This window comes from Macadamia integrifolia, chromosome 8 (assembly GCF_013358625.1).
Source record: "Macadamia integrifolia cultivar HAES 741 chromosome 8, SCU_Mint_v3, whole genome shotgun sequence".
NCBI lineage: Eukaryota > Viridiplantae > Streptophyta > Magnoliopsida > Proteales > Proteaceae > Macadamia > Macadamia integrifolia.
Genome location: NC_056564.1, coordinates 15,986,928 through 15,999,675, shown reverse-complemented (window position 1 = coordinate 15,999,675; position 12,748 = coordinate 15,986,928). Strand labels below are relative to the sequence as shown.

Genomic DNA, 12,748 nt, shown 5'->3' with positions numbered 1-12,748 from the left:
TTTCGGTTTGGATCGATTTTTTAAACCGGTATGGAGCCATTAGGAAACAACCAAATGATGAATTGTTGAACTTCGGTTTCTTAAATCGATTTGTAACCGGGTTGGTTTTTTTGGTTTTTGGTCTAGTTTGGATTCGATTTTCCATACAAATGTATACAAAACTATTCAAATTTTGATTTTTTTAATGAATTTTGGAGTGTTTCGGTTTCTTACCGGTTTGGTTTTGGTTTCGGTCCGGGTTTTGAGCAGGTTTCGGTTTGGTTTCGGGTTCAAAAAAAAAAAAAAAGAATATTGATATCATCATATTAATAATTGGATAATATTGAGGTCATTTCAAATGAAATGTTTCCTTTGCCGTACTTTCCAAAAAGAGAAATAATCAGGATCTTTTTTAGTCAACAATGTACCTCTTAATATCTTACACCATCCACTATATATAGATATTATGCATGGCAATCCTAGGTCTGCGCAGAAACAAGCAACAGACTGACCAAAGGAATCTACTAGGCTACAATTGTAATGAATTTAGTTGAAATTTCTTGTAAGTTTTTGTGTTTGTTACAGAATTGATTTTTGAGAGGGAAAGTTTCCTCTATACAATAGTTTACATCCACCAGAGTCAATAAGCAATGCAGCCACTATTGCCCTGGTTTTGAAAAGGTATTACAAGGAAAAGGAGGACACTATCTCAACACTCAACATAAAACCAACCCAACTACCATTAACCAAGCTATGGGCTGAAAAGAGAAGGGAGGGGGGGGGGGGGGGAGGAATGCTGCATCTAGGGTGCTGTGCAGATCTCATGACAATAAGAAATCATATTCAGGTAACATGAAAGATAAAAAATTTCCAAGCAAACCACCATGAGTAGATTTTTGGTTATCATGATACAGCTTAATACTCCTGTCAGTTAAAACAATTTCAGGGCCCAGATGTTCCCGCAACATCACTACTTAGATGCATGACTTTGATGTATCAACAAATTGACACAAAGTAGCAACCAAAAAACACTCAAAATCAAAGAAAGAGATCCCTATGGTGATTAAGTTGCATTTACAAGTATCACCATACAAGCATGTCATCTCGAATAACTCAAAAACTACAGATAATAATATCTCACAGACTATGTACTTACTGTTCAGGGTTAATATCTACCTCAAGAGACATAGTTCATGTGACCTAGCATGTCATCCTCACCTACCAAGGTGGTCAATCTCAAGCAGTCTCCAACTACAACTTCCCTGTCAAATTAATGTCAAGAGTACAAAAAATGCCTATTAGACTCTGAATGGACAATCAGGACCGGAAAGCAGCATTAGGGAAGCCATCAAGCAACACATTTGACCAGGTTTATTTTCTTTTCAACATACTTATTATCTATGAACAAATGAGTTCACAGAAAATGCAGGGAAAAAAAAAACTAGACACCAAAACACAAGAGAATGTAACATGCTTTATAATCAAATTGAAGAAAGATGCAGTAGAAGGATGCATGGAATCAAATTCAGCAAACAACAATGAGGAGTATTCTACCCAAGGACTTAAAACTCAGAATCAAGGATTGGATCAGTCACAAGCGATCCCAATCAGGATTCCATGATCTGACGTCCGATCCAAGCCCAGTCCAGATCACCCAATGAAAAAAGGTTAAAAGATATCAAAAATCACTAAAAATCTTTAGAACGGGAAAAAGGTTTGTTGAAAAGAACAACCATAGCAATAAAAATCAGAAACCCTCACCCAGTTACAGACAAACCCTCAAACACCTTGTTGGATCTTGCTTGGATATCCTAAAACTTGAATTCCCCCCCCCCCATTAGGAGGCAAGATGTTAGTTGATCGGCCCAATATGACCTCAATTGAGCAGTTTGGGAGCAAAAGGAGTGATCATAACAAGAAAGAACAATCCAAAAAATACACCGTGGGTTAGCTGTTCATCATTTCTGTTGCAGGCCGATAAAAGGGCCCTTGGATTGTCTGATCTGCCAGACACATACCTGTATTGCCTCCATAACTCAGATTTTCAATTGGCGATTCTTATCCAGATCCATCAATCCAATCCCAAGTCCTAAAACCGTGATTCCATTACCCAACCCCAAATAATAATAACATTAAGGGATTGAGTTCACCGTCCGGGAGCATAGCATAGCTAGTGCTCCCTGAGTCTAACTCTATCATCCCACAGATGGGCAGATATGTCACTTCATAAGGGAGAGGAGGGAGAGAGACTAGGGAGGCACTAGCGTACGCTACCCTCGCGGACAGAGTTCATTTTCCTCAACTGGGAGCTATGAAGTTCATTTTCCTTAGCTCGAATGGTTGATACATGCACTTCATAGCTTCTGACCACTTATATTATTGCTTAAGCCCCCGACTGATTTCCATTAGCTTAAGCAATAATATAAGTGGTCATAATATAATGGTCATGGGCAAACCATTAGCTCGAATGGTTGATACATGCACTTCATAGCTCCCAGGTTAAACACCAGCTCATGAGCCAAAAAATAGTTATCAACATAACAAGGGAAGAAATCCAAATCGTCACTCGGGTCAAGAATTGCATGCATAGTTGCTTGTACCAGCAGAGTTTAATATCTTAATCTACCAAATCAAAAGGTCAGGCTAATTTTAATCGGCCACAGTTGTCCTAAACTCTACAGTAAACTGGTTATTCAAGCAGTTTCTTAACCCGTGACTTTTCCTTCTTGTAAACGAAAAATCTATCAGAAAAACTTGATGAAGAGACTTTATCAATGATAACAAACATAGGGTTGGATTGCAGCTGACCTGTAGTAGACACATGCTTGGGGCGCTTCATCTTCTCGAGCTCAAGCTGAGCTTCCATAAACATTTGCATCCTCTGGAACTCAAGATCCTTGGCGAACTCCATCCTCTGCCTCTCCAACTCCATCATCTGTTCCTGCTTAGAACTTTCAATCTTCACATAAATCTCCCCGAACTTAAGAATTGCTCTGGCCAACTCCCTAATCCCGACCACATCGGACGAAGAATCCCTATCTATCCTCCGATGCTTCCGAAGGCCACCATTGAACAACGTATCCTCATCTCGATCGTCGCCCAAACCACCACGAGAGCTCTCAGATGAACCAAAGGAGTTGAGCCTCGACTTTGACGAAGAGCCAGCGGAATAGACGGAAGTATTAGCGTTAGGGTTAGGGTTAGGGTTTTTCTTAGCCTTGCAATGCTTGATGGTGAAGGAGACCGACGGAGACTTAAGAAACGATGGTGGGGGAGGTAGCGGCAGCGGCGGTGGTATATGCTTTTTGTTGGGGTTGGAGGAGATGGAATTGGTGCCGATGAGCATATCGAGACGAGAGTAAAAGGGCCATCTGGAGGAACCAGGCTTAGACTTCTCCAGCTTATATTTTTTCTTAATGGTGTCGATACGGTTCTTGCATTGTATATCGGTTTTACGGGGCTTGATGCCTCCCTGACGGCCATTAACAGCGTCAGCCACCTCTTTCCAGTCGTTCTGACGGAGATTGCCGCGGCTGAGCCTAAGATAACGGTCGCCCCAAGCTTCAATTAGGGTTGCGGTGGCTCCTTCACTCCAACAATCTTCGCGACCACCACTGCCGCTGCTGTGAGGGAAAGGTGGGTGGCGATTGTGAGACCTAGGGGTGGCGTGCGCACCCTGATCCTCCATAGAACCCTTCATGAGCTGTTGTTGACTCTGATAAGAGTGATGACCTGAGTGTCGGTGGTGGAGCAAAAACGAAGGTTGGAGAGAAGGGGGCGGCACAGGGGGTTGGTTTTAGGTGGTATGCTATGGTACGCCGGAAGCGAAGGAGAGGATTAAAACGGGGGGCAGGGGATAAGGATACGATTCCGTCCCCACCAAATGGGTGAGGGGTGTAGAACAACGCCGTCGGCCGTGCATCTGCTTTGATCGGATAGACGATAACGTCACCGGGGCGCGATTCTCATTGGTGAGTCAAATCATAAAACCAAAATCTGGGTTTTTGAGGAAACCCAATTTTCCGATTAAACTCGGGAATTCGGATCGAGGGCATTCGGATCCGACACATGTATCGCCGGGACGGGGCACCAAGACATATCATGCTTGCGCGTCGCGACGATGGAAACACTTTGCCGTGAGCCCCGTGACATCTTTCGTGTTAAAACTGGAAAGCCCTCTTTTCTTCTATTTTTTTAAGGGTATGCCGCAGATATGGTAAGCCAGCGGACAGCTCGAATGGCAGCACATGATATATATATATATATATATATATGGGTGATTGGTAGCACGTATTGCAATCTTATTTTTATTTTCTTTTAATATTAATCGTCTATTTAAGTTTAGATTAATCTAAATCATCTATCAGTTTTTTATATTGTAACTGATTCCTAGTTTTTAGGGTGGAAAGATGACAGACGTGGTTACTTAACTTGTCTAACATTTTTTTATATAAATAAAAATTAAAAAATAAAAATCCAATATAAACGGATTCCTCCTTCGATTCAATTCTCTCTCTTTCTCTCTCTTTCTCTCTCTCTCTCTCTCTCTCTCTCTCTCTCCTTGAAATAGAATGAGATAATAAAAAAATCAACATAACTATTTTCAGGCACTGAGCATATAAGAGACTTGGCCACACATATCCAAATACCATGTTTACATATTAATCATCAGGGAAGGGATTTAGACAGTAAAATTTGCATGTAAGGCAAAAGACAAATTTAAATTTATAAAGTAAATAAAGCTGTTGAATATTTAGGATTTTATTATTACTTATTGGGTTGATATTATTAACCTATAAGAATTTACATGAATGCAAATCTTCACTGAAAATGGTAAACAAAACTTCAACTAGACTGGAGAGCGGTGAAAAAGGAAGAAGAAAGAATGAACAACCTTGAAGAAGAAGCACGGAGAGAGAGAGAAAGAGAGGATTAAGATTTCTACGCGGAATGAAAGGAGGAGTCCGCTTATATTGGGATTTTTATTATTTATTTATTTAAATATTAATAATATTACACTGAGTTGTAACTGTTTACAACTCTGTTAGCAGGATTAACATATTTAACACGTGTCAATCATATCACTTACGTGAACACTCACCGAGCTCCGAACATTCTGCATTTCTATTTTTCTGCACGTACCGCGACCATTTTGCCTATATATATTATGGGTATTATATAAAGAGGATATTGAATCATTAAAAAAAGAGAAGGGTGAAATATATATATAGTGGGTGCTAGTTTACGGTACATTGGTGGCATAAGCATTATGTATAAAGAATACTTTTTTTTTTTTGGGAGGGGGGGTGGAATGCCAGGAAAGAACCCTGTCATTCTGACACGGGGTATGCTAGACACGTGAGCCAATGGGATGGTGTGCGAACACATCTTCAACGTAGACATGTGAGTTTTAGCGTAGTCTTCACACCCATATACCGGTGTTTTCCCCCTCAATCCTTCTCCAATAAAATGTGGATATAATTTCATAAGGTTGAGGGGAATAGCTACCCGACTACGTACCACTATGCTAACAACAAGGGCCAATGGGAGCGCATGCACGGTCCTCCAACCAGGGAGCCATAAAATTATCACTCTACTCCTTAGTTGGATGCCTATGTATATGTTCTCATTGGCTCGTATGTTGGCAGAGTTTAGTTGCATTTGAACAAATTTATGATATTGTAAGAATAGTTGAAAAGCAATGATAAGACATGCCGTCAGGGTGTCCAACATATGTCATCCTCTCTCTTTTCTCTCTGAAAAAAATACTTTCTTGCCCTTGTCTATCCGACCATGTGATTTATATGGAAGTGCTTTCTATCCGAGAATGTAAGAATAGTTGGGTTCTTGGGGAAAAGGCTGGACATGCCACCAGGATGCCCAACATGTGTCATCCTCTCTCTTTTTCCTTTGGAAAAATACCTTCTTACCCTCATATGTCTAGCCATGTAATTTATGCAAGTGTTTTCTATTCGAGAGTGGCCCTGCCCAAATAGAGTGGTGTGTCCCCCTATATCTATGGCACAGAATCTGCTCCCGGACATAATCATGCTCATCTAATTAAACATGTGTTAACTCTAAACATGTTCATATAACTATTTAATTACCACTAAAATAACTAATCAATCTTAAGCATGTTTACTTAACATTAATTAATTAACTAACACTAAAATAACTAATTACCCCTGAACATATTTTATCTAATTAATAATGGAAGAGAGTTTTCTGTGCACTAAAAGGGGGCAATGAAACAAGTATGTGAAACAAGTATGAAATCATCAATAGGGGTGAGATTTTTACCATTCATAACTAATGAGTGATGGGTGATCATTTCGCCCCTTTGTGTCAAACTGCCCTCTAGGGTTCTTTTTCTTTCATTTCTATTTTTTTTTTGGGTTGAACCCGTCAACTTAAAAAACAAAAAAAATGAGAGTTACCTGATTGACCCTAATACAAGACTTCACTAGTAGTCGTTAATTTCGTTTGACACAAATCCATCTCAAAAACCTAAAATAAAATCAGACGGGTTTTCATCCGGGACAGGAGGGTTTTAGGACTCCAGCAGCGAGAAGCAGAGGAGCCGCCGTAACCTGCTCTTCCCCTCCTCAAGCTCAAGGATGCCTAAATCGAAGCGTAATAGACCTGGTAAGGCTTCTTGTTCCTGCTCTTCGCCCAAGTTTCAAGTTTACATTTGTTCATAGATTACTCTGTCCACAGTTTGAGCTCGCATGATGCCGTGGGGAATGGAATTTAGGCCAAGGCATTAAAGTAGTACTAGTTTCAGATTTAAACCATTTTCACAAAACCCTATTGTGCTTTGAGGTTCACTACAAACCTTGGATTCTCGTGGCCAGGTTTTGGGATCGATCCCCCCCCCCCCCCCCAACCCTTCTTCTTCTTCTTCTTATAATCCTCCAACCACATAAAAATAACCCCCAGAATTTATCTTTAAAAGTCTAATAGTTTCAGGGTTTGATTGGTTTTGCGAAATGCAGTCACGTTATCGAAGACTACGAAGAAGGGGAGGGGACACAAAGAATCAATCGTGAATTCAATCAGACAGGCGGTAGAAAGTTACAACTCTATCTATGTTTTTTCTTTCGAGAATATGAGAAATCAAAAGTTCAAGGAATTTAGGGAGCAGCTTAAGTCTACCAGCAGGTAAATTTCACTTTTTTATTTTATATATTTTTTATATTTAAGATTAAGATATCGACTATCGGTTTGCTTTCCAAAGAAAGGCTGTGTTTTCTGTCTGCCCCACTTCACTTTGCTTGAAATCTATCATGGGATGTCGTCGTTGTTGCAGGTTTTTCCTTGGATCGAACAAAGTGATGCAGGTCTCTTTAGGAAGATCTGTTGCTGATGAAATAAGACCTGGCATTCACAAAGTCTCTAAGGTAGACATGATCTCCTATGTTGGAGCTTTTTCTGTCATTTTCCTTTTTGGTACTGACAAAGTTTATTGATTTCCCTCTCAGTTTTTGCATGGAGATACTGGGCTTTATCTTTCTAATTTGCCAAAAGAAGAGGTCCAAAGGTATCCATCCAACATTCATCTTAAATTACATAGAAAATGCCAGTGTTTGGTCATATAACTGAATTTTCAGGTGCTTAAAGTTTTTGGTTGATTAGATTAATGTTTTATCTATAAAAGTGGAAGTAAGTGGATGTAAGAAGCTAGTCTCGACTCTTGAATGACATCAGTCTTATACCACAAATATGTTCAGTAATTATTAAGACTGATTAAGATGTTCACTTATTAACCCCTTTCATTCATCTTCCTCATTAATAGTTTCACTAATTATTCACAAGCGCTCTTCCATAACTTGAAAGAACACAAACCTCTCGTATGGATTCATGGCCAGGTTTGGTGCAGATAACAAAATGATGCAGTCTGATATCCAACTCTTGGATTTCACACTGCTCACAGGCCCGAGGATAAGTGAGGAAGAAGAAGAACCAGAAAAATCAGAATCGGGGATGGGGGGGGGGGGAGAGAGAGAGTCCTTGCATGAAAATCCTGATTTCTATTCCATGAAATCAAATTGTGGGGCCTGAAAATCTTTGCACCATATTTATAATACTAACTTTGGATTCAATCATGATTGTTCAGTAATAAATAAATAACAGAAACAAATTAAAATGTAAGAAGTAACCTCCTCCTACTGAAGAGAAGTTCTAACAAACTCAAACAATTGAAAAAATAATTAAATAAAACAACTTAAATGAACAAGGAAACCCCTCCAGCTGCAGCCTGCTTTTAGAAGTGTATCTAACTGACCATACTCTAAGAAAGAAATCAAACATAAAAGGAAAAACGCCCTAGTCATTGGCTGACTGTCTTAATCTATATAAAGCGGAAAACTTACCCAAAAGGCTGGACTTGTAGTGTCCCAACGTAACCCAAGGCTGGACTTATAGTGTCCCAACCCATCCCCACTATAACAAATAAATAAATAGAGAATAAAATCTCACAGCTTGGACTGATGATAAAGTTCCTGAAAATCAGGAAACCTGTGATCAAGCTGTAAAACTCTTCCAAATTGGGCCCCAGGAGTCGTGGTTTCCAGCATAGCCTTTTCAACTGCAGGGTCGATTTTAGCCCTGAAATTGAACCAAAAATTGGTTCAATGGTGAACCAAAAATTGGTTCAATGGTGAACCAAGCCCAACCACAGGAGCTTTTCTGCATTAGTCTTCTTCAATAGATATTAAAGCAGCATGTGCTGTAATGGATTCTTAGACAGTCACTATTATTTATTTTTTCCTTTTTTAGGTATAAGGTTGATATTTATTCAGAAGTTATTGATATAAAAAGGAACACAGAAACATAAGGGCTGCAGAAGGAGGTAACCATGCAAGCCAGTACCAAGAAAAGGTCATAATAACCACATTGATAATGTTTACGGCACAGATGAGTTAAATGTTACTTCTGGCTTGTGAATCTTGATAGATTGTGTCCTACACAAAGAGTTGTATCTTGTAAATCTTCATGCAACTGCCTTTTTCATTTTGTAAAGTTTTCTTTCTTTATATTATAGCATAGAATAAATCGCTTGTTCTCTGGAGAGTCTGTTCAGGTTTTTTTTTCCCATGATTGTTTGAGTTCAGTTCTTTCATTTACTTAGTTTTCCTTCCTTTAATAATGTCTTTTTGCAGATTATTTGAAGAATATGAGGAATACGACTTTGCAAGGACAGGAAGCTTAGCTACAGAAAAGGTTCGTGAGAACCCTTTTTTTCTAATTTGTCTTTTGGTAGATCTGAAGAGCTAATTTGTTTCCTTCATTAGTTCCCTTGAAGGAGCTGATTGGAACATAATATGGGAAAATTGTTGTCATGGGTGTGAAGCATGTTTATGTTCTTTCATAGATGATATTCCACTAACCCTATCACTATGTGTAGAGTTTTGCTCGACTACATTAATATTCTAGGAACACCCCCCCCCCCAAAAAAAAAGAAAAAAGAAGAAGAATAGAAAAAACCCGCAATCGGTGAAAATCCATTTTTTAGGGTAAATTATACCTTGGGTACCTAACATTTCAGGAAATTGTGGGTTAGGTATCCAATGTTTCACATTAGTCAGGTTATCGAAGATTTTTTTTTTTTTTATTTCTAATTTTACCCTTCTATACCAATACTATTCATCTTCTCATTCTTTCCGTCTTCTACCTCCCCTCTATTTCTTTTTCTCTACTTCCTTGAAACCACCATTACTAATCTCCATTTTCTTCTCTACTCCCCCGTAAACCCCATCTCCTCCCACTGGAAATGGCATCTCCCCCTCTCCAAATCCCTTTTCACCTTTCCTCCACCCCACTACCCATCTCTGCCCTCTGCAAATTAATGATATTTTTTCATTAATTTCTTTGCATGTTTATCTTGTATGTGATGCTTTGTAGTTCCATTTATGTCTATTTATTTTATTAGGTGGAGCTTAAAGAAGGGCCTCTTGATCAGTTCACACATGAGATGGAGCCATTTCTGCGCAAGCAAGGGATGCCTGTTCGATTGAACGAAGGTGGGTAGGAGCTTGTTTCTGTTTCATTCTCCTTTGGATGATTAATAACCTTTCTGTTGGTGATTATTTATTCATCATATGTAGGTGTGGTAGAGCTTGTCTCTGACTTTGTTGTATGTGAAGAGGGGAACTCATTGTCACCTGAGGCAACTCGTATACTGGTTTGTTCATATCTTACAACTCGACTAGCCACTATTTTAATTATTTTTAGGTGCACTAGGTAATTTCCACATGCTTGATTATTTTCCGTTGCTGTTTTTGGGAATCATTTAAGAAATTCTTCCTTTGGTTTGCCAACATCTATCCATGTTGAGCTATCTAGTTTTTTGGTGCTGTTGTTTCTCTCTTATTTATGTTATGGGTGTCTACTCGTGAATGTGGTCATCCGTATTGTAAGGACACATGCTCTAGTCATGGTACCTACTCAGCCCTCAGTATCTGGCCTGTCATAGAATTCTTTTCCCTCTGGCCAGCCTTACAGCATTGACTTTTGATAAAAGAAGATACAGAGGAAATGGTGTATCAGCTTGGCATGCTCACCTCAAATTTTTGAATCTGTTCTTTTTTTTTTTTGGGGGGGGGGGGGAGTATTACTGCATGTAGTTGCTGATTATTTGTTAGTAAATGTCAAGGAAGAAAATGGATTTATGGATGGAATATATGCTGTATTTACAGATAGATAACTACAGACAAAGGTATTCGGTTATTGTGGAACAATCAATATACATAGTGGAGGAGTGGAAATAAGATTGTCATAAACCTGATTCCCAGTTTACTACTTGAGCACTGGTGGGCTGGCATTTTGAGGACTTTTTTTGGGTTTGAGGAAGCAAAATTGGTGACCCTTTGGTCGGTCTTGTTTTGCTTCAGTGCCAGCCTGGTGCTTTTGGGTTGAACTCCTGATGATTTAATTTTTCTGTAACTGTAGCTTATTGACCTGATGGTGGTGCAAGTTATTCTGGATTTGGCTGATCCTTGTTCATTTTGCAGCGTTTGCTTGGGATTAAGATGGCTACATTTCGCCTTCACCTACTCTGCCAGTGGAGCCCAGATGACTTTGAATTTTATAAAGAAGGGCCGTATCTTTTGGATGTTGAATCATCATAGTCCCCTCCCAACTGCTCATGTGAGTGTAAACAGTGTCTGGGGGTGTGTTCATGCGCATGTATTATACGAATAGTTATAGGTAGTACAACTTAATTTATGTTGAAAGCCATGGTTATTGGTTGAGAGATGTTTGCCAGATTGAATCTGGTTGAAATTTTGTTTTCATGATTTTGCTTTCCCTTGTGCTACGGTTTTGTAATTTATTCAGACTGAGTGGTAAACTTGTTTCTTATTCTGTTCAAGTTTGTTCTCCATGAGTGGAGTGGCTATTTTTGGGCACTGCACCTGGGTTTTGACCTTTGATTGTGTAGCTTCTTGAGGGTCCATCCCAATTCCTGATAATGTTACAACCAAATAAGAAAACCTCCCCCACTTGTTTGGTATCATCCTGTTCATTTTCACCTTTGTAATCGAATGAGGCTTGCTTACCATATATGATGTTGACAATATATGTCCAAGGAATTGAATCTAACAATAAGGAATAAGGAATGTCTACCTCGATTATTGCTTGATCAAGGAATGACCGAATGAGTTCTATAACTTTTTGGCTTAGTATGTTTTTATCTAACTATGAAGGGATTCTGGTCACTATGGGGTCAAAACCCCCAAGTCCTGTTTCTGTAATAAATCAAGTGCACTTTCGGGTCGCTCATATGAATGGGGTTACCAATCGGCCCACTCACAGGTGATGGATATGGAAGCTAGTTTTGACACAAAGATACCGATACCTTATCTGATAATCTGTTAATCATAACTGTTGTGTCTAATAGATTTCTTAATATATCTGGTTGGGCTATTGCTCTCATATCCCAGAATAAATGCTTATTTCTTCTTGCTAATTATGTAATAACAAGAGAGAGTATTGAGATGGTGGCACAGAGACTTCTGATTGGACTTGCAGAAACAGTCAAGAGAGGATGCCAGGTGCACAGGATTTGCAGTGATATGGTGGATCTAGAACCATTGATGAACTTTGACTTGGCCATTGGCGAGTATGTCTCTTAGAATTGAACTAGACAGTCTTCTGTTTAAACCAATTTTTGGTGTAAAAAATAATGATAATATGATAAGGTCAAGGTATATGGCCCACAAGGCGATGACAGGAAAAATGAACTTCAAGGACAACAACTACTTCTAGTATTTTCCTTAGCTCTATATTCTTCTTTTTCTTCTAAGAAAAAAATAAAAAATAAAAAATAAAAAAAAACAACAATCAAGGGATTCTACCTAGGAGATTACTACCTATATGGGTAATTAGTTCTATGACTGGTGTATGTTTGGTTTCTATCTTTTATATCTGACAGTGATGTATTCTACCAGAAGATGTTCTGGTAGGGGAATCAGTTCCATGATTTGGAGCAAGGATTTACTCATCTGCCGATACCGATATGATAACCAAAATTTGATACTCCGAGGTCAATAACAACTGCTCAAAACATTGTTCATCAGGGGAAAAAAAAAAAAAATACACTAGCTAGAAACCGAGATGAGAGGAATTCAAGAAGTTAAAAAGCTGTTTAAAAGAAGAAAAAATAAAAAATAAAAATATAGGTTAATTAAGAACTTGTTTATTCGTCTACTTTAGAAATTCTAAAATTAATTCATACGATAAAATATGGGTTAAATTGAATTCTTGCTGA

At 38.8% G+C, this 12,748-nt stretch overlaps 2 protein-coding genes across 2 annotated transcripts; one reads left to right on the top strand and one right to left on the bottom strand.

Moving 5' to 3' along the window:
* Positions 1-821: 821 nt before the first annotated feature.
* Positions 822-4,165, bottom strand: LOC122085572 (trihelix transcription factor ASIL2-like). Its single transcript, XM_042654050.1, has 2 exons — positions 2,788-4,165; positions 822-1,241 (listed from the first exon to the last, which is right to left on the bottom strand). Exons 1-2 carry the CDS (start codon positions 3,677-3,679, stop codon positions 1,231-1,233), a joined length of 903 nt encoding a protein of 300 aa, XP_042509984.1. The 5' UTR covers positions 3,680-4,165; the 3' UTR covers positions 822-1,230.
* A 2,302-nt stretch (positions 4,166-6,467) lies between these two features.
* LOC122085919 (mRNA turnover protein 4 homolog) lies at positions 6,468-11,350 on the top strand. The gene is made up of 8 exons (XM_042654536.1): positions 6,468-6,624; positions 6,975-7,140; positions 7,289-7,379; positions 7,461-7,519; positions 9,141-9,201; positions 9,911-10,001; positions 10,086-10,162; positions 10,992-11,350. The coding sequence occupies exons 1-8, from the start codon at positions 6,597-6,599 to the stop codon at positions 11,106-11,108; spliced, it is 690 nt and encodes a 229-aa protein (XP_042510470.1). The 5' UTR covers positions 6,468-6,596; the 3' UTR covers positions 11,109-11,350.
* The last annotated feature ends 1,398 nt before the right edge of the window (positions 11,351-12,748 follow it).